The 22,599-nt window shown below is 40.3% G+C and overlaps 1 protein-coding gene and 2 pseudogenes across 1 annotated transcript in view; 1 reads left to right on the forward strand and 2 right to left on the reverse strand.

The window, feature by feature from the left end:
• The window catches only part of C2H5orf47 (chromosome 2 C5orf47 homolog), a 25,473-nt gene extending 5,069 nt beyond the window's left edge, over positions 1 to 20,404 (forward strand). Inside the window, 4 exon segments of the mRNA XM_035290536.3 lie at positions 2,903 to 2,988; positions 4,427 to 4,526; positions 18,513 to 18,627; positions 18,974 to 20,404. Coding sequence (XP_035146427.2) covers positions 2,903 to 2,988; positions 4,427 to 4,526; positions 18,513 to 18,622 — 296 coding nt within the window. The 3' untranslated portion in view covers positions 18,623 to 18,627; positions 18,974 to 20,404.
• LOC144576492 (cAMP-dependent protein kinase catalytic subunit gamma-like) lies at positions 18,692 to 20,001 on the reverse strand (annotated as a pseudogene).
• A 59-nt stretch (positions 20,405 to 20,463) lies between the features above and the next one.
• LOC100389605 (cAMP-dependent protein kinase catalytic subunit gamma-like) lies at positions 20,464 to 21,588 on the reverse strand (annotated as a pseudogene).
• Positions 21,589 to 22,599: the final 1,011 nt, after the last annotated feature.

The following is a 22,599-nucleotide window of genomic DNA, read 5'->3' on the forward strand; positions in this document are numbered from 1 at the left end:
GGAACCATTAAAATCAACACATTTTTGCCAACAAGAAATAAGTTTCTTTATTCCTGTAGCATTAAAATTCCTGCTTTGGGATTTGACGAATACCTGGAAAGCATTTTCTGCATCCTGCTTGTTGTGGAAGTATTCTCCCTGCAAAAAGTTGTTGAGATGCTTGAAGAAATGGTAGTTGGTTGGTGAGAGGTCAGGTGAATATGGTGGATGAAGCAAAACTTCATCCAGTTGTTTTGAAGCGTTGGTTGTGCAACATGTCGTTGTGGAGAATTGGGCCCTTTCCGTTGACCAATGCCAGCTGCAGGCGTTGCAGTTTTCAGTTCATCTCATTGATTTGCTGAGCATACTTCTCAGATGTAGGGGTTTCTCTGGGAATCAGAAAGCTATAGTGGATCAGACTGGCAGCAGACCACCAAACACTGACTGTGGTCTTTTTTGGTGCACGTTTGGTTTTGGGAAGTGCTTTGGAGCTTCTTCTGGGTCCAGCCACTCCCACCTCCTAGTTCTCCTTCCTCTGGATCTGATCATGTTACCCCTGCCACAAAGGAATTGGGAGTGGGAGAGATTGGAGGCCAGAAAACAGTTAATGAGGCAGTTACAGTATTCCAGTGGAAAGACTGAAGGCCTGAACTAAGGCGCCGGCAGTGAAGGCAGAATGGACAAGATCGCATAGCTTACTGAAAGAGAGAATTGTGGCCAAGTCTGAAGTCTCTGTGCTGGGCAACTGGATGGATAATGGCCACTAATGTCAGTGACCACCCTGCTGTGCTTGTGAAGCCAAGAATATAGTCAAAGGAAGGGGGTCCTGGGGTAGACTTATATTTAAACCAAGCCAGAAGTGCTTATGTGCTTAGGGTTTACTCAGTGTTGGATGTACTTAATGTCTATTTTTGTTTTGGTTTTTGTTTTGTGACAGCATCTTGCACTGTCTCACAGGCTGGAGTGCAGTGGTGTGATCTTGGCTGACTGCAACCTCTGCCTCCCAGGTTCAAGTGATTCTCCTGCCTCAGCCTCCGAAGTAGCTGGGACCACAGGCATGTGCCACCATGCTCAGCTAATTTTGTATTTTCTGTAGAGACAGGATTTCACCATGTTGGGCAGCCTGGTCTTGAACTCCTGACTTTGGGTGATCCACCCACCTTGGCTTCCCAAAGTGCTGGGATTACAGGCATGAACCACCATACCCAGCCCTAAATGTTAAGTAGACATTCATTAAATGGGTCACCCTCCATGGGTAAAAAGATGAGTTATTCATTCAGTAATATTTAATACCTATCATGTTGTGTTCACTAGATCAGGTGCTCATGACACAGATGAATCAGAGAACTATTTTGCTCTCAAGGGACTTATTTATAAATAATGGGAATATAAACTAGTAGACATGAGTGTTGTAAGAGTGAGCTGAGAATGGCTTTGATAGTCAAGTTCAAGGAAAGAAGAGGCATAGATGCAGGAAATTGGAGGACATGTATAGAGAAATCACTAGTGGGACAGTGGGGTTATCAAGAGCATTGGCTTTGAAGTCAGAAAGGCATAATCCTTAGTTTTGTCATTTATCAGCAGGATAATATTGCCCAAGTTACTTAATCACTATTATTCTCAGTGTTCTTATTTGTGACATGGGGGTGATGGTTCCAACCTTAAAGGGTTGCTGCGAAGATTAAATGAAGTATTATGTGTGGAGTGCCTAGCATGATGTTTGACACAGAATGAGTAACCAGTAAATGTTGGCATATTGAGCAGAGATGGCTTGAAGGGAAGATGGTGATTAGCATGTCTAGCAAATAGTGGACATGTACTATTTATTGAATGAAAAATAAGTTTTGGACCAGATTATGGAATACCTCGGAGACTCATTTTTTATAGTTACTGAAGAGTTTCAAATAGTGGAAAAAGTTTTTGGAGACAGGTGCACTTCTGGAAGATAAACTTGTAAGCTGTTTGGAAAATGTACTGAAGTTTAGAAATTCAGGAGTAGGCAAATCAGCAACTTTTCTAACATTTCAAATAAGACTAATAAATCAGGCCAGCTCCCTGTCCTTACATAACTTGAAAGAAACATTTATAATTTATATATAATGGAAGATGGTGAATGCTATTGTGGAAGTACAAATGAATGCTTTGGAAGTGGTGAGTAATTTGGGGAATGAGAGAACAGGGAAGGCTTTATCGTGGTGGAAGCTCCATGAGATTTATACATGGGGCTGACACAGGAAAATTAGGTGGAGGAAACATGTGAGCAAAGCACTGAGTATGAATCAGTGATGCAGCGATTAGGAAGAACGACTGGGTCAGAGTGGGCGGAAAGAGGACTGGGAGAAAGATCTGAAACATAGATCAGGAATGAAATTCATGAAATATACTGGAGCTAGTCTCAGCACAATATGCAAAATGAGTGGAAGAAATTTGCCTGGGAGGTGTGTCAGTGTGTGTGTGTTTGTGTGTATGTGTGTGTGCGTGTGCACATGTGTGCCTGTGCTGAAAGGGCTAGGAATTAGACACATTTGAGGAACCATGAGATTTGTGTAGTTGGAAGTGTAAATGTCTGTCTGGAGTTGCATTGAGAAGAATGAAGCCTGTGGAGATAGACTGGAGCAAGATGTGTTATCTGGTATTTGTTCATTCTGTTGTTAGTCTTTTTGGGACTAGCCTGACAAATCAGAAACGGAAGACTGAACTAGCTGGATGATTTTCTAGGTACTTAACAGATTATGTCTAGTTTTTTTGCGGTTGTTTTCCACATGTTACGAGTGAATTGGTAAACCAGTATTACCTGGTGATCAGAAATATAACAACAAGTGTAAAAATCCCCAAAGAGACCTCAAAAAACATTTATATGGTCTCATTTTCAGATAGCAAGTTCTTATATATGTTGACTTTTTTACTTTCTTCTAAAAATTAGGTTTAATCCAGAAGGATGCAGCTAAAAAGTTTGATTTTCCCATACCACTGAATGAAGCGTCCAAAATAATGAAGAAAAAGAAAAAGGTATAGTACCATAAAGGAGAATGAGCAATATTTGAATTTTAGATCATTCTCTCTAAATACAAATGGGTAAAGATATTCAAGACAGTGAAAATAGTTTCATCTTTTGAATAATTTAATTTTCTGAAATGAGAAAATAGAATTAATTCAGCAGAAATGGAACTGGGCTTGGAGATATTTATTAACCATAAAGAATTGTTCTTTCAGTGTTTGAAGGTATAAAACACATTTTAATCAAAATGTAACCATACTGGATGATTTTTCAAAGCATGATATATGTTTCATAGAATATAATAAACTGTGATATATAATGTAGTATAAGAAGAAAATCACAGATTTCATAGAAAAGAATAATGTATTTATATTGGTCTTTTTAAAGACAAGGAATAGGTAATATATTTCTAGCAGGCGATCTGAGAAGGATGAACCATGCTGCTGAACTGTTCTCACTGCTAGTTGTCCAAATGTCATGGCAACTTGAGTGTCTTGAACATATTCAAGATCATATGCTCTGCAAATCTTTGATTGCCACTGTATGTTTGTACTTCACAGCATAGTTTATATTCAGTTTAAAGAAATTATTGGTTGTTACTGACACAAAACATTGTGTTGCTTCTGAGCTTTGAGTTTGTTTGATGTCTGTATGGTATAAAATAGCATTAGAAGTGAATAACTCTTGTACCAAATATATTTTGAGTGAGCATCTCATTTTCCCACTGTACTAAGAGATGTTTCTTCTGAGAACCAGTTCCTTTTGGGTGGGGAGAAAAGAGCAATGACCAATACTTACTTTTAATTACTATGTGCCAGATACTGGGGTATGTGCTTTATTATATGTATTAAATATTTTTTCATCAATTCTTATAATCCAATGTATGAAGTTATTCCTAGATGTGATTAGAATACTCTCAAAATGTCAGGCAACTGGAAAATGGCAAAGCCAGAATTTGAGCCTAGATCTATTCGTTTGATTCCATAATCCTCGTTCTTTCTATTCCAGTATATTTATGTTCTCTAATACTATTGCTAGGAGAAATACTTAATTCTTAACTGGAATAAAGCACATTTAAAAATCAAGTCATTTCCCAATGGTTTAATCAGTGGAATATAAATTCACAATTTTTAAAAATTATCTTTCAGAATGGAATGTGTTAGATTCAATTAGGCAGGAGGTTATAGACATTGCCTTTGAAAGGAAACTTCATCCAGGACAGTTAATTTAAATACTACAGGAAGGAAATTCTAGGAATTTCAAAAAAGAGAACAGATAATTCAGATTGTGGGTAAACAATTACACTTAAGTTTTAGTTCTCTAAATGCAAGTATTATAATAATGATATCAATTGACATACAACACAGTTGAATCATTCCCGGTTGCCTCTATGAAAATATATTCCTACTTTTCTGCTTAGCATTCCTTTACTGTGCTTGTCTTTTTAAGGTTTCAGTATGGAATAGAGTACACAAAGTCATTTCAAGAATGCTTGAAGAAAATGAAAAATACAGACACAGGCTGAAATGCCAAAGATTATCCAGTGAAAGTAAGTTAACACAGTTTTATTGTATTAAAGAACGTAGCCTCTGTGACAGTTCAGTTATCCTGGGATTGCATGACATCAGCAGTTTTCTTAATGGTCACATGTAATATATACTATAGAAATGAGGCTACCATATTGTCACTATTCATCATATTAGAAGTACAGAGCATCTACAAGCAGTGAGTGCAGAGGAGAGCACAGGTATAGGAGTGAGTGGAGGAGTGTAGAAAGTGCATGTTGACTGGAATTTACTGACAAAAGGGAAGATACTTTTCTGTTAAATGTGAATCTTAATGCCAATTAAAAAATACAAATTACAAAGCTCATCAGTAATGATGAAGAAAAACATTTTAACTACAATAGGAAATTACACATTGTGTCACTTCATGTAGTCATTTCCTTTCCATGGAAGCTGCAGTCCCACTTAATGCATTTAACAAAATCTGCCCTTGATTTATGGCCTTGATGTCATTATTTCATTCCTGGAAAATAGCTCATGAATTAAACCCATGTTCTAAAGCTGCATCAATATTGAGTTGATACTGTGGTTAGAGGGAAATTAGATGTAATCTAGTATGTTTATTAAAATAATTTGTAGTTCTGGATTTTCAAAAAGTTAAGATGGATACAATTTATGTAACTAGTAATGCCATGTGAATTGAAATGTCAAAACTTATCTTTCCTTAACAGGCATGTCCTGATATGCATGCTATCATGGATGTTTCTGTGAGTTCTTAATATAGTCATTCTATGGCAACTTCTATTTCATAGTCAGTAAACCTGCAGTATTTAATTTCATGAAGAATATTTTCATAAGATAATCAGGAAAACAGAATGACATTTTACAAGCAGTGGAAACTTATGGTTCATATGATGTTGCATCAGTGGTAGCATGAATTGTTTGCAATAATGGCAAATTAGTGATAATCTGTTTCACTTTTCTTATCCATTTAAGGAGAATGAGGTTGGGGCTGATAGGAAAAAGAAAAGTAGTCAGAGGCAGCTTAAATTAAAAGGATGTTTGAATAGGCGAGCAATGTGCAAAAAACCTGGGCATATTTCTGAGTGCTTATTCAGATCAGTGCATAATTTTGAATCTGTTGGGTTCTTTTTTGCCTCAGCAAGATACCTTCTCTTAAATGTAATCTTGTAAGGATTATTTCATAACTTAAAATAATATACTGTGTTTTCCATAAACAGCCTCTTTTAAACAGAGGTATCCTTATATAGTTCATTATTTTGCATTACAGTGTTAAACTAGATTACAGAACTTCTTTATAAAGCTAATAATTATGTCTAAAAATGTATTATATTTATTCCTTAAGATGTATTTATTAATGGGAAAAACCAGTGCTAGAGGACAACTTAAATTTTCCTTATTTTTTATGTTGCTTGCAGACCCAAATTACACAAGATGAATCTTCTTATCTTCTGGTAAGAATCTATTTAGGTAATAATTGTATAGATTTTTTTCTCTTCCCTTCTATATCCTCCCTTCTCCAAACATTACTGTATAAACATTGGTAGTTCCAGCCTATTTCCTTTCTTAAACCCAATGTCTGGCACACAACAGACACTAATTAAAATACTTACTGACATTTAAAACTTCATTTGGGCCCCATCTCCATCATGCTATTAGAAATTATCTCTCTGTGGTCCATGTTTTTCCTTCTTTTTCTTTTTTTTTTTTTCTATTGTAGAGTCTGAGGGCAGAATCTTCTTTTTGTTCATATCTCTACTTAGTTCTCTTTTCCTTTGAACATACTGTCATATTTAATACTATCTTACTCTACTGCTGCTTTTTATTTCTTACTGTCCTGCAGACTGTGTCATGGCCCTCATCCTGCCTCACCATATTTACCTTTGCTACCACTCAATAACAAATGCTGTCCTAGGAGTAATTGTTGGTCCCATTCTCTCTTTACATATTGACTCTGGAACAACTCACAGATTTTTGGAGCTTCGACTACTCTTCTTGGGTATAGTACCCTTACATCTCCCTTGACCTTTGGTCGTGTACCTCTGATTTTCTTTAGGCTGTTCTAATATGACTTTTTTTTTGTCACCTCTGTTGAAATCTACATACAGTTAAAATTTACTTTTTTGGTTTTTTTAAAAGAGACATGGTCTCACTCTATACCCAGGCTGGAGTATAGTGACTTGATCATAGCTCACTGCTACTTCTAACTCCTGGGCTCAAGTGATCCTCCCACTTCAGCATTCCCTCCTAAGTAGATAGGACTACAAGTGCACACCAACATGCTTGGCTAATTAAATTTTTGTTTTGTATAGATGGGAGTCTAGCTATGTTGCCCAGGTTGGTCTCAAACTCCTGGCCTCAAGTGATCCTACTGCCTTAGCTTCCCAAAGTGTTGGAATTGCAGGCATGAGCCACTGTGTCCAGCTGAGAGTATATTTTAGGCATGAAAGTGAACGAATTCATGCAGTAAAGACAATGATTAGGAAATGTATATATATATATTCTTTTTTTTTTAAATTTTTTATTGCATTTTAGGTTTTGGGGTACATGTGCACAACATGCAAGACAGTTGCATAGGTACACACATGGCAGTGTGTTTTGCTTCCTTTCTCCCCTTCACCCACATTTGGCATTTCTCCCCAGGCTATCCCTCCCCAGCTCCCCCCCCTCCACTGGCCCTCCCCTTTTCCCCCCAATAGACCCCAGTGTTTAGTACTCCCCTCCCTGTGTCCATGTGTTCTCATTTTTCATCACCCGCCTATGAGTGAGAATATGCGGTATTTCATTTTCTGTTCTTGTGTCAGTTTGCTGAGAATGATGTTCTCCAGATTCATCCATGTACCTACAAACGACACGAACTCATCATTTCTGATTGCTGCATAATATTCCATGGTGTATATGTGCCACATTTTCCCAATCCAGTATATCATCAATGGGCATTTGGGTTGGTTCCAGGTCTTTGCTATTGTAAACAGTGCTGCAATGAACATTCGTGTGCATGTGTCCTTATAGTAGAACGATTTATAGTCCTTTGGATATATACCCAGTAATGGGATTGCTGGGTCAAATGGAATTTCTATTTCTAAGGCCTTGAGGAATCACCACACTGTCTTCCACAATGGTTGAACTAATTTACACTCCCACCAACAGTGTAAAAGGGTTCCTATTTCTCCACATCCTCTCCAGCATCTGTTGTCTCCAGATTTTTTAATGATCGCCATTCTAACTGGCGTGAGATGGTATCTCGATGTGGTTTTGATTTGCATCTCTCTAATGACCAGTGATGATGAGCATTTTTTCATATGATTGTTGGCCTCATATATGTCTTCTTTCGTAAAGTGTCTGTTCATATCCTTTGCCCATTTTTGAATGGGCATGTTTGTTTTTTTCCTGTAAATCTGTTTGAGTTCTTTGTAAATTCTGGATATGAGCCCTTTGTCAGATGGGTAAACTGCAAAAATTTTTTCCCATTCTGTTGGTTGCCGATTCACTCTAGTGACTGTTTCTTTTGTCATGCAGAAGCTGTGGAGTTTGATTAGGTCCCATTTGTCTATTTTGGCTTTTGTTGCCAATGCTTTTGGTGTTTTGTTCATGAAGTCCTTGCCTACTTCTATGTCCTGGATGGTTTTGCCTAGATTTCCTTCTAGGGTTTTTATCGTGCCAGGTCTTATGTTTAAGTCTTTAATCCATCTGGAGTTAATTTTAGTGTAAGGTGTCAGGAAGGGGTCCAGTTTCTGCTTTCTGCACTGGCTAGCCAGTTTTCCCAACACCATTGATTAAACAGGGAATCCTTTCCCCATTGCTTGTTTTTGTCAGGTTTATCAAAGACTGTATGGTTGTAGATATGTTGTGTTGCCTCCGATGCCTCTGTTTTGTTCCATTGGTCTATATCTCTGTTTTGGTACCAGTAACATGCTGTTTTGATTACTGTAGCTTTGTAGTATAGTTTGAAATCCGGTAGTGTGATTCCCCCCGCTGTGTTCTTTTTGCTTAGAATTGACTTGGCTATGCAGGCTCTCTTTTGGTTCCATATGAAGTTCATGGTGGTTTCTTTCAGTTCTGTGAAGAAAGTCAATGGTAGCTTGATGGGGATAGCGTTGATTCTGTAAATTACTTTGGGCAGTAATTTTCACGATATTAATTCTTCCTAACCATGAACATGCAATGTTTCTCCATCTGTTTGTGTCTTCTCTTATTTCGTTGAGCCAAGGTTTGTGGTTTTCCTTGAAGAGGTTCCTTACTTTTCTTGTGAGTTGTATTCCTAGGTATTTTATTCTTTTTGTAGCAATTGTGAATGGCAGTTTGTTCTTGATTTGGCTCTCTTTAAGTCTGTTATGTGTGTATAGGAATGCTTGTGATTTTTGCACATTGATTTTATATCGTGAGACTTTGCTGAAGTTGCTTATCAGTGTCAGGAGTTTTTGGGCTGAGGTGATGGGGTCTTCTAGATATACTATCATGTCGTCTGCAAATAGAGACAATTTGGCTTCCACCTTTCCTATTTGAATTCCCTTTATTTCTTTTTCTTGCCGGATTGCTGTGGCTAGAACTTCCAGTACTATATTGAATAGGAGTGGTGAAGGAGGGCATCCTTGTCTAGTGCCGGATTTCAAAGGGAATGCTTCCAGTTTTTGCCCATTCAGTATGATATTGGCTGTTGGTTTGTCATAAATAGCATTTATTACGTTGAGATATGTTCCATCGATACCGAGTTTGTTGAGGGTTTTTAGCATAAAGGGCTGTTGAATTTTGTCGAATGCCTTCTCTGCATCAGTTGAGATAATCATGTAGTTTTTGTTTTTGGTTCTGTTTATGTGGTGAATTACGTTTATAGACGTGTGTATGTTGAACCAGCCTTGCATCCCCAGGATAAATCCTACTTGAGCATGATGAATAAGTTTTTTGATTTGCTGTTGCAATCGGCTTGCCAATATTTTATTGAAGATTTTTGCATCTATGTTCATCATGGATATTGGCCTGAAGTTTTCTTTTCTTGTTGGGTCTCTGCCGGGTTTTGGTATCAGGATGATGTTGGTCTCATAAAATGATTTGGGAAGGATTTCCTCTTTTTGGATCATTTGGAATAGTTTCAGAAGGAATGGTATCAGCTCCTCTTTGTGTGTCTGGTAGTATTCAGCTGTGAACCCATCTGGACCTGGGCTTTTTTTGTGAGGTAGGCTCTTAATTGCTGCCTTGATTTCTGACCTTGTTATTGGTCTATTCATAGTTTCAGCTTCCTCCTGGTTTAGGCTTGAGAGGACACAGGAGTCCAGGAATTTATCCATTTCTTCCAGGTTTACTAGTTTATGTGCATAGAGTTGTTTGTAATATTCTCTGATGATGGTTTGAATTTCTGTGGAATCTGTGGTGATTTCCCCTTTATCGTTTTTTATTGCATCTATTTGGTTGTTCTCTCTTTTATTTTTTATCAATCTGGCTAGTGGTCTATTTTGTTGATCTTTTCAAAAAACCAGCTCTTGGATTTATTGATTTTTTGAAGGGTTTTTCGTGTCTCAATCTCCTTCAGTTCAGCTCTGATCCTAGTTATTTCTTGTCTTCTGCTGGGTTTTGAGATTTTTTGATCTTGCTCCTCTAGCTCTTTCAATTTTGACGATAGGGTGTCAATTTTGGATCTCTCCATTCTCCTCATATTATGGGCACTTATTGCTATATACTTTCCCCTAGAGACTGCTTTAAATGTGTCCCAGAGATTCTGGCATGTTGTGTCTTCGTTCTCATTGGTTTCAAAGAACTTCTTTATTTCTGTCTTCATTTCATTGTTTACCCAGTCAACATTCAAGAGCCAGTTGTTCAGTTTCCATGAAGCTGTGTGGTTCTGGGTTGGTTTCTGAATTCTGAGTTCTAACTTGATTGCACTATGGTCAGAGAGGCTGTTTGTTATGATTTCAGTTGTTTTGCATTTGCTGAGCAGTGCTTTACTTCCAATTATGTGGTCAATTTTAGAGTAGGTGTGATGTGGTGCTGAGAAGAATGTATATTCTGTGTATTTGGGGTGGAGAGTTCTGTAAATGTCTATCAGGTTTGCTTGCTCCAGGTCTGAGTTCAAGCCCTGGATATCCTTGTTGATTTTCTGTCTGGTTGATCTGTCTAATATTGACAGTGGAGTGTTAAAGTCTCCCACTATTATTGTGTGGGAGTCTAAGTCTCTTTGTAAGTCATTAAGAACTTGCCTTATGTATCTTGGTGCTCCTGTTTTGGGTTCATATGTATTTAGGATCGTTAGCTCTTCTTGTTGTATCGATCCTTTTACCATTATGTAATGGCCTTCTTTGTCTCTTTTGATCTTTGTTGCTTTAAAGTCTATTTTATCAGAGATGAGAATTGCAACTCCAGCTTTTTTTTGCTCTCCGTTTGCTTGGTAAATGTTCCTCCATCCCTTTATTTTGAGCCTTTGTGTATCCTTGCATGTAAGATGGGTTTCCTGGATACAGCACACTGATGGGTTTTGGTTTTTTATCTAATTTGCCAGTCTGTGTCTTTTGATTGGTGCATTTAGTCCATTTACATTTAGGGTTAATATTGTTATGTGTGAATTTGATACTGCCATTTTGATGCTAAGTGGCTGTTTTTCCTGTTAGTTGTTGTAGAATCTTCATTATGTTGATGCTCTTTAGCATTTAGTGTGATTTTGGAATGGCTGGTACTGGTTGTTCCTTTCTATGTGTAGTGCCTCTTTCAGGAGCTCTTGTAAAGCAGGCCCGGTGGTGACAAAATCTCTGAGTACATGCTTGTTCGCAAAGGATTTTATTTTTTCTTCACTTCTGAAGCTCAGTTTGGCTGGATATGAAATTCTGGGTTGAAAGTTCTTTTCTTTAAGGATGTTGAGTATTGGCCCCCACTCTCTTCTGGCTTGTAGAGTTTCTGCCAAGAGATCTGCTGTGAGTCTGATGGGCTTCCCTTTGTGGGTGACCCAACCTTTCTCTCTGGCTGCCCTTAGTATTTTCTCCTTTATTTCAACCTTGTTGAATCTGACGATTATGTGCCTTGGGGTTGCTCTCTTGTGAAATATCTTTGTGGTGTTCTCTGTATTTCCTGCATTTGAGTGTTGGCCTGCCTTGCTAGGTGGGGGAAATATTCCTGAATAATATCCTGAAGAGTATTTTTCAGCTTGGATTCATTCTCTTCATCACATTCTGGTACAACTATCAAATGTAGGTTAGGTCTCTTCACATTGTCCCACATTTCTTGGAGACTTTGTTCATTCCTTTTTGCACTTTTTTCTCTAATCTTGGCTTCTCGTTTTATTTCATTGAGTTGATCTTCGAATTGTGATATTCTTTCTTCTGCTTGGTCAATTCGGCTGTTGAAAGTTGTGCATGCTTCGCGAAGTTCTTGTATTGTGTTTTTCAGCTCCTTCAATTCATTCATATTCCTCTCTAAGTTATCCATTCTTGTTATCATTTCCTTGAATCTTTTTTCAAATCTTTTTTCAAGGTTCTTAGTTTCTTTGCATTGATTTAAAACATGTTCTTATAGCTCACAAAAGTTTCTTATTATCCACCTTCTGAAGTCTAATTCCGTCATTTCGTCACAGTCATTCTCTGTTCAGCTTTGTTCCCTTGCTGGTGAGGAGTTTTGGTCCTTTGTAGGAGTCGCAGTGGTCTGGTTTCGGGTGTTTTCCTCCTTTTTGCACTGGTTTCTTCCCATCTTTGTGGATTTATCCACCTGTTGTCTGAGTAGTTGCTGACTTTTCGATTGGGTCTCTGAGTGGATGCCCAGATTGTTGATGATGAAGTATTTCTGTTACTTGGTTCTCCTTCTATGAGTCTAGCCCCTCCACTGTACGACTGCTGAGGTCCACTTCAGGCCCTGCTTGTCTGGGGTGCACCTATAGCAGCTGCGGAACAGTGAGAGATGCTACCAGTTTCTTTTTCTGCTATCTTTGTCCCAGAATGATGCCTGCCAAATGTCAGTCTTCTGGATATAGAGGGGTCAGGGAGCTGCTTGAGGAGACAGTCTGTACTTTATAGGTGCTCAAGTGCTGATCTGTGAGCTCTGTTGTTCATTCAGGGCTGTTAGGCTGCTACATTTAATTCTGCTGCAGCCGAACTCTTAAAAAAAACCCCTCTTTTTACTCAGATGCTCTGTCTCAGGGGGTTGGGGTTTTTTTATGTGTCCGTTGCACTGTCCTGCCCAGCTAGGAGGCAGTCTAGTCACTATTTGCCTTCCGAGGGTCTGCCCTGCTGGTGTGAGGTCCGCCCTGTTGCTGCAGGCTCTGCCCTGCTGCTGCGGTCTCCGCTCTGCTGCCATGGGCTACTCCCTGTGGCAGAGTCTCTCCGTTGTGGCGGGTTGTTTCAGCAAGGGCAGGCTGTGTCAGCAATGGGAGTGTACCTCAGTAGGGGCGGGTTGCCTCGGTAATGGCAAATGCCCTTCCCCCATCGAGCTGCACCGTCCTGGGTTCAGCTGTGCCCACAGTGAAACTCTTCACCCGGAGCATTTGGAATCCCCATTTTGTTTGTCTTACTGCCCTGGCCCAAACGCTTTTTCCCTGGAATCTCCTGGCCTGGCTCACTGTCCAAGTCCCGTTCAATCAGATGGATATGCCAATCTGCCTTCTCAAGTCTCAGATTGCCAGTTCAACAGGGCACTCAGACCAGTGTGCTTTGTGTGGAGTGCTGTGGAGTGCCGCTGCGCTGCAGCACTGGCTGCCGGCTGCACCGGCCGCTGGCTGCACTGGCCGCTGGCTGCACCAGCCAAAACCACTTTGCTGGTGTCCCACATCTCTTTTATACCTGGGAATTTCCCCATTCTGTGGGCAACAAAGATCTGTCTGGAAATGTGGCCCTGACTCACCCTCTGCATGTTCACTGAGAGCTTCAATCCTGGGTTGTTCTCATTGTGCCATCTTGAGTTGGTCTCCAGAGAAGTTTATTAAGTCCATATCACATACTCTCTTTTGTGACTGCTGCTCCCTCTGTCCAAAATATATATTTTGAATAAAGATTAACATGATAACCTAAGAAAGGTATAAAAGTATATTGAGATAGTATATCAAAGAGTCTCACTTGAATTTTGGGCTGATGATTTGTACTTCATTCAGGTGGGAAAAAAGAAATGGACCACTTTCTTAACCTTTTATTTGAAATGATTTCAAATGTACAGAACGATTATTAGACTAATACAAAGTACTCCAGTAAACTCTACCATAAAGATTCACTGCTTTTTAGAGTCTTGCCTTATTTGTTTGCTTGTTCTTATTCTCTCTGTGTGTATAAATACTTCAATGTATATTACCTAAGAGCAAGGGTATCTATTGTATAATCAATCACACTACAGTTATCAAATTCAGGAAATTGAACATCAATATTAAACATAATTTATACTCTATGTTTCACTTTTTTTTCTATTGCCACAATAGGGTCTTTAATGGGATTTTAAAAAATTTTGGTACTAGATATACAGTTCAGGATCATGTATTGTGTTTAGTTGTCATGTCTCTGTGGTCTTCCTTAATCTGTAGCAGTTTGTCAGCCTTTCTTTGTCTTTTGTGATATTGATATTTTTGAAGAATACAGGCCAGTCATTTTTCAGACTACTCCTCAAGGCTTTTTGATGACTACTCATGATTTGATTCATGTTATGTATTTTTTGGTGGGAACATTGTATATATAATATAACTTTCCAGAGGATCACATCTTACGTTATGTGATCTTCACTGATCCCTTATTGATGATGTTAACTTTGAGCTCTTGGTTATGCTGTTATCCAGTTGTAGTTACTATTTTTTCTTTTTTAATAAGTATTTCATAGATAATAAGACAGTATGCAAATATCTTGTTCTTTATGAATATATAGAATATTTTAAATCAGTGGAGCTATCAGATTTGCATTTTAGAAAGAATATGATGTCATTTGTGGAAAGATTTGGAATGCAGTTGAAATAGGAGGTGAAAAAGAAAATCCGAGGATTGTAATAGCATCCACGTGAAAAGTAAAATGCACTTAAATGAAGATTGTGGAGGGTGCAGAGAGAAGGCCAATGATCAGGTATGGGGATAAGATGATACTGAGTTTTGAGAGTAAATAAGAAGTCAGGAGAAAGGACTCATTTTATGAAGGTACTGAATTTTACTTTTGCCATGTTGAATTTTAGGTAATAGTGAGGTACCCAGGTGAAAGTGCTAAGCAAGTAATTGGAACTGTTGTAAGGGAGGTAGTATGATATCTATAGTGTATAAAGGTCATATGTAGTTCTAACAGTAGATGTAGATTAAGACTTAAATGTGAAGAAAGAGAGAGAGGAGAGGACTGAGTACAGAGTATCAGGCAATGCTGAGGGTAAAGAGGAATTTTTATTTTCAGAGTCAGGGATTCTAGGGACTTAATTAGGAGTAATGAGAGAGATGATTGTGGGGCTGAGGAGGGGGACACATGAAATTTGCAGGAGATCAAAAGATTGGGAGTTCAAAGGAGGGAAGAGACCTTATTTAGTGAGAGTACAGGGGTATAAAGAGTCAGAGCATAAAAATATGTCATTTAGGAACATTTGAAAAGTTTTAGCACCTAGAGGTAAAGCACAAATTCCAGTGATGACAATGTCTAAGCAATGGCCTTGCTTGTGAGTAAGTGGCCTGTAGGTGAAGGCCTGTGATACAGTTTTTCTGTGACACATTTCTTGTAAATGGGACTGTTGAAGTCACCAAGGGTATTGGCAGGAGTTGGAGTCGAAAAGAAAATTATGAGTTACACATTGAGTCTGTTGGAAACTTTTTATGTTTCACAAGAGAAAGTAAAAGTCATTAAAACAGTAACTACAGGGAATGTCTAGCTCTTGCTTTATAGCCTTAGAAATGCTAAAAATTTTCAGTGACTACTGATGACGATATTTTGTATTAAAAATAATTCAATTTTGTCATTTTAAAATTTGGGATTAACCTATCCTTGGATGTTTCCCAAAGAAGATATGAAGAATCTAAAGATGAAACATTAAATGAATCATAATTATTTGTTAATTTTGATGTGCTTTATTGGAATTGGGACTTTAGTAGTCAAATAGGAAAACTACCTTCTTTATAAATTAATAGTATTTCTTGGCAACTTAATAATACCTTCAGTTAAATATTGTAACCACATGTGTGCTAGTGTTATTTCCAAAATTTAGATTAGCATAGCAGTGTAATTGCATGAATTTTATAATTGTCAGCTTTTTCTTTTTATTGATGAGTCTCCAACTGCTGCTTTTTTCATCTGTTCTTTTAGATGTAACTTTTAAATTAAACTTGGATTCATTTAAATTATTTTTGGTTTCCTCTAAACTTCTCAATTACTTTATAAAAAAACTTAGAATTTACATAGCAACAGTTATTTTGGGTGTTAAAACTAAGCTAATGATTATTTAAGCCATTTTTTTATTCTAAGGAAAATTAGTAAATTTATACATTTATAACATGGAAATATTATAAAGGACTATATTATAATATGGAGTATTTTAGGAACATTTTTGTGCAAAGATCAGAGGAGATGCTTTTTCACCTTGCCAGGCCCCTAAGTAATAGATATGTTATTTATTTTTTATTTTTTGACATTTAAAGATTTTTATCAGGCCTGCGACACATACATGAATTTTTGATAGAAGATGTAAAAAATATTTTTAAAAACCCAACCATTACTTGTGAACAAAAAGTGCAGAGAAGATTTTTGAGTAGACACCACAGTGACCCTTCCATATGAGCACTTTTTCTTATGCAGGAAATAATGGATTCTTTCTCCATATATTTACAGCTAGTAGGAGTAAACTCAGGGTTTTACAAAATCCATTCATAAATCACATTTTAATGCTGCAAAATATTATTTTAATGAGAGGATTAGAATTCTGAAATCATTTAGAAGTATTGTTTAACAAGTCCTTATTTTCTTTCTTTTTTTTTTATTTTAGAGAAAAAGAAAGAAAGAAAGAAAAAAAGGATGAAAGAGAGGAAGAAAGAGGAAGAGAGAGAGGGAGAGAGAATGGGAGTGTTGCTTTATTGCCCAGGCTAGAATGCAGTCTAAAAATGGGTATTGAAAACCTCTTTTATGCCAATAATTGTGCTTAACAATGGAGACAAAAAAGATTAAGGGAGGAAAATAACAAACAAGCAGCCAATCAGTATTTCATTTAAACCTGTGAAATGCTATGCAATTACTGAGGAGTGATTTACTTCCAATTATGTAGTCACTTTTAGAGTAGGTGTGATGTGGTACTGATAAGAATGTATGTTTTGTGTATTTGGGGTGGAGAGTTCTATAAATGTTTATTAAGTTTACTTGTTCCGGGTCTGAGTTCAAGTCCTGGATATCCTTGTATATTTTCTGACTCATTGATCTGTCTAATATTGACAATGTGATGTTAAAGTCTCCCACTATTATTGTGTGGGAGTCTGTCTCTTTTTAAGTCATTAAGAACTTGTCTTATGTATCTGGGTGCTACTGTATTGGGTGCATAGATATTTAGGATCGTTAGCTCTTCTTGTTTCATTGATCCTTTTACCATTATGTAATGTCCTTCGTTGCCTCTTTTGACCTTTGTTGCTTTAAAGTCTATTTTATCAGAGATGAGAATTGCAACTCCTGCTTTTTATTTATTTATTTATCTATTTTTGCTCTCCATTTGGTTGGTAAATCTTCCTCCGTCCCTTTGTTTTGAGTCTTTGTGTATCCTTGCATGTGAGATGGGTCTGGATGCAGCATACTGATGGGTTTTGGCTTTCTTTTTTTGTCTCTCTCCTGGAGAGACACTGGACAACTAAGAAGACAGAATGATGGCCAGACGATGTTGCTATCCTTCATCAGTGGCCACCTAGGAACTCTCGTTTTACTGTTTTCAATTTCTTTCATTTCTGTTTACTATTTTTTTTCTTGTAGTTGCTTTGGATTTATTTTGCTCTTCCTTTTCATATTCTTGAATGCTTATATTACCAATTTGAGACTTTTAATCTTTTCTACTATTGGTATTATAAGTTTTTCTGTCAACACTGCTTTAGCTGTATCCCACAGATTTTGATATATTGTGTTTTCTCCTTTTCCCCTGTGATCTAATAGCTCAGATTGTGTTTTCATTTTGGTTTACTTAAATGTATTTTTTTAAAATGTTGGGGTGCAGTTGAGAGCAGCTTTTTCATATTGAATACACAGGCCTTCCATAAATGGCCAGTAAATCTTCCCAGAGGGTGGTGGGCATTTCCAACGGGCCAAACATGGCCTGTCATTCTATTGTTTCTCTCTTCTGAGAGCAAGGTCTGGTAGAATGAAGACTAACAGCCTGATAGCCACTAACCATCCCACCCATCGTCGTTCGGAACTTCGGTCACCTCCCAGGCCTGTAAGGCCTTTGTCCTTTGCTGTCAAGACTAGGTAGGTCTTGCCCAATGGGGACAGAGTGGTCACTGGGGACCCGGATCTGCATGGCTCTGTGGCCTAAAGAGGCAGCTGAGCCTGCCTGCGTCCTTAGGCCGCCTTCCCAGGCCCTCTATCACCTAACGGCCTCCGCTGCACAGCATTTAAGGGGCCGCCATATTTCCCGGTCTGCCCCTCCCACCGCCACCCAAAGGCATTGCATCCGGGCAGCTCAGCTGGGCTCTGTCGAGGTCCGGCACACTTGGACCGGAAGATCCAGTGGCCAGCAGGGTCCAGGCTGGGCTACTGGCTGGGAGAAGCCGCCGCTATCATCAATCACAGAAGCGGGGTGGGGTAGAGGTTCACCATGGCTTCAAGGCCTGAGCCTGGCCAGGCCAATGCGCAACCACAGCGGAGGCCTCTGGTGTCTGAAGGGCAGAGGGCATGGCCTGTCCCAGGGCCCCCGCCGCTCACCCGCCAGCCTGGGGCCAGAGGGCCTGGAGGGCCCAGGGGGAGCTCGCGGCTCTCTGCATCTCTCTGTGTTCTCTGCCGGACTGGAACTCTATTTTTTTAATTTTTAATTTTAGCAAGCAGCCCACTGAACATGGCACTAAACCTCTCTCCTTCCCAGACAGGATTACTCTGAAAGGCAGTTGTGCTTTTTCATCCTCTCTTAGCAAGTGGTGCCTGTTCCGTGCTGGAGTTAAGTTTGAGCCCCTCTTTCCACACCCTGTTCCTGGATACACCAGCAAGACCTGGGCTGAATAGAGCTGAGAAACTCATTTAAAACAGGTAGAAGTGGGCTGGGGCAAGGGGAACTCTGCGGGAGGAGGAAGGGAGAAGCACAGAGGGCCCAGGAAGGCATAGTGGGTGAGGGAGCAGCTGGTGTTTCCATCCCTCTAAATATCTGGGCTTCCTGCTATGCCAAACCTGGAGGGTGGGGTGGGGGGTGAAACTAGATACAAGGAACTCTGGGACCTTCTGGTTGTTCAGTCCAATCCTGCCACCCACCCATCAAAGAGGAAAAAAAAAAAGAAAGAAAGGAAAACCCACAGGGGCACAAACACACCCCTAAAACTCAGAAAACACTTTGGCACACTTCTTGTTGATGGAGATCCATTTCTCTTTCTCCTTGTAGTTGTCAAAGTTACTGGCATCCCTAGGGCCTGTGAACTTCGGGATGAAGGGAGCTTCAACCTTCTTATAGACTGCTATTCAGTTGGATGTGGCGAACCACTTGTTTTTGATGTTGCTGTTCCCATTCCGGAGGTTCCCAAAGCACTTGGTGAGGTCCACCTGCAGCAGGCTCCACAGCAGGTCCCTGAGGTCAGAGCTGATGTGGGAGGGGAACCGCACCTTCCCAGAGACTATATTTTGGAAGATCTGGATCCGCCAGTCGGTGTCGAAGGGCGGGAAACCCATGGCCATCTCGTAGATTAGCACCCCCAGGCCCACCAGTCCACGGCCTTGTTGTAGCCTTTGCTTAGGATGATCTCGGGGGCCAGGTACTCGGGGATCCCGCACAGGGTGCAAGGACCATGTGGCTCCTCACGCACTTGGCGAAACCAAAGTCCATCACCTGCAGGTAGTCCTGCTGGTCAATGAGGAGGTTCTTGGGCTTCAGGTTGCAGTGGATGAGGTTGAGTGAGTGCAGATACTAGAAGGCCAGGATGATCTGGGTGGCATAGAAACAGGCATGGGGCTCTCTGAACCTTGCGACGCACCATAGGTGAAAGAACATCTCCCCACCCAGCACGTACAGGTACAGGTTAGAGTTGTCCCTGAAGGAGAAATGGAGCTTAACAAGGAATGGAAAGTCGATCGCCTGCAGGATGTGCTTCTCGTTCAGGACGTGCTCGACCTGCTTCAGCTTCACCACCTCCCACCCACCCACCAAAGAGAAAAAAAGAAGAAACAAAAGAAAACCCACAGGGGCACAAGCACACCCTTAAAACTCAGAAAACGCTTTGGCACGATGCAGTGTTTGCGCCAAGGGCTTGAGACAGTTAGCGTGATTCGCCCCATCTTGGCTGCTGGACCCATCTGCTCTTCCCCTGCTCTCAAGGACTGTCGAGTCGAGGTAAAAATGGCTAAGCCACTGAGGTAAAAACAAAATGCAGAGTAAAGGCCTGTGGTTTATGAGGACATTTTGCTGACTGCTTTCATATTCCCTTTAGTCTCTGTGTAAGCAATAGGCTTGCTGCAATTGAGGTGCCTGAGGGGCAAAGACCCCTGCCCATATTTTCTCAGCAGCTGAGCCTCTGTTCTACCTCCTGATGGAAAACATGATTAACAAGCCACCTTAAGGGCACCATTGTTTGCACTGTGTATCTTTGAGAAACATATATTAACTCTTAAACTGCTTTGTAAGCTATTATCACAAGCCCCCTCAAAACTGCTTTGTGAGCTGTTATCACAAGCCCCTAACTATTTTTATGTGATTTCTGTTCCCTTTTCTGTTTGCCCCCTTTTCTGCTGAGCTAAAGTAAATGTAACAAGAAAACAGGTATAAAAGCCGTAACCCACAAAAATAAAGCTGCTGCTTGACTACAAGTCATTCAGACCTCCAGACTCCGCTTTTCTTTCTTTCACTTCCGCACACTCTCTCCCTCAGATTGAACGAGACACCTACATTGGCAGTCTCGGGGACTCCCGCAGGTCGGTAGCCCCCCAGCAGATGTGCCGGACCCCAACAGCACACTTCTTGTTGATGGAGATCCATATCTCTTCCTCCTTGTAGTTGTCAAAGTTACTGGCATCCCTAGGGCCTGCGAACTTCGGGATGAAGGGAGCTTCCACCTTCTTCTTAGAGATGTGCTATCCAGTTGCATGTGGTGTTCTTGATGTCACTGACCTCGTTCCAGAGGTTCTCAAAGCTCTTGGTGAGGTCCACTTGCAGCAGGCTCCGCAGCAGGTCCTTGAGGGCAGAGCTGATGAGGGAGGGGAACTGCACCTTCTCAGAGACTATCTTTTCGAAGATCTGAATCCTCTGGTTGGTGTCAAAGGACGGGAAATTCACGGCCATCTCGTAGATGAACTCCCCCAAGGCCCACCAGTCCATGGCCTTGTTTTAGCCTTTGCTTAGGATGATCTCGGGGGCCAGGTACTTGGGGGTCCCACACGGGGTCCAAGGACCATGTGGCTCCTCACGTGCTTGGTGAAACCGAAGTTCATCACTTGCAGGTAGCCCTGGTGGTCAATGAGGAGGTTCTCGGGCTTCAGGTCGCGGTGGATGAGGTTGAGTGAATGCAAGTACTGGAAGGCCAGGACGATCTGGGCGGCATAGAAACAGGCATGGGGCTCTCTGAACCTTCTGACGTGCCATAGGTGGGAGAACATCTCCCCACCCGGCACGTACTCCATCACCAGGTACAGGTTGGAGTTGTCCCTGAAGGAGAAATGGAGTTTAACAAGGAACAGAAAGTCGATCGCCTGCAGGATGCACTTCTTGTTCAGGACATGCTTGACCTGCTTCACCTTCACCACCTTCTCCTTGTTGAGGATCTTCATTTCATAGTGGTCGCTGCTCTCCCACTTCCTCACCATCACCATCTGCCTGAAGGAGCTGATGCCCAGCATCTTGAGCACTTCCAACTGATCCAAGCTGGTGGTGTTCTGAACAGGGTGCTCCTATCTGTAGAGGAAATATTCTTTGGCTCTGGCTAGGAACTCTTTCACTTCCTTCTTCTTGGTGTCCTTCTTGGCAGGGGCATTGCAAGCTGTGCTTGCTGTGAAACTCTCAACCCACAGCATTTCCAATTGCTGTTTTTTTGTGGGGGTGGGATTAGCCAAACCTGATCACCTGGCTCCCTGCCTCAGAGCCTTTTTTTTTTTTCAGTTGAACAATCGATTCTCTCCCAGGTCTTCCAGTCGCCTGTTGAAAAGGTGCTGGGATCTGTGTAATTTCCCTTGTGGCAACCTACTGCACTGGCTGAAACAGCAGCATTGAAATTCGTGGCACTTTTTTGCCCAGGAGTCTTCCGGCCTAGCTCCCTGTTTCAGTCTCCTCTTCAATCAGCTAAATGGGCGACTGTCTTTTTGGAGCTCCAGACACCAACCAAAAGGGCACCCAGTCCTGTATATTCTGCACTGAGAATAGCTGCTCTGGCCAAAAGAGTCATGCTGGTGACCCGTGGGGCTTCTCCTCCTGGGAGTCTCCTGGTCCATGGGCAACAAAAATCCGTCTGGAAATGCGGAGTCCACTCACTCTCTGCACTTTCACTGGGAGCTGCAATCCTGAGCTGCTCCTAATCGGCCATCTTGGATCTCTCATATTTTTTTTGATTTTCCTTGAAATTTCCTCTTTGACTTGTAGATTATATAAAAATATGTTGTTTACTTTCTAATTGTTGAGATTTTCCTGTTATTGTTCTTTATTGACTTCTAGCATGATTCCATCGTGATCAGAGAACAGACTTCAGTTCCTTTACAAGCCATATCATGGGCACTTGAAAAGAATATATATTCTGCTCTTCAAATGTCTATTACATTCCTTGGTTGATGTTGAGTTCTTTTGTAACCTTGATGATTTTCTGTCTAGTTATTCTATCAGTTGTTAAAAGAGACGTGTTGATGTCTTCAGTGGTATATTTTTCTATTTATTTTTTAGATTCTCAGTTTTTACTTCACATATTTTACAACATTATTATTTGGTGCATACATATTTAGGACTGCTAAGTCTTCTTGATAATGAATCCTTTATGATTATAAAATGCCCTTTTTTGGTCTGGTAATTTTCTTTGTTCTTAAGTCTACTTTATCTGA

The sequence above is a fragment of the Callithrix jacchus genome, chromosome 2 (genome assembly GCF_049354715.1).
Source record: "Callithrix jacchus isolate 240 chromosome 2, calJac240_pri, whole genome shotgun sequence".
Classification (NCBI taxonomy): domain Eukaryota; kingdom Metazoa; phylum Chordata; class Mammalia; order Primates; family Cebidae; genus Callithrix; species Callithrix jacchus.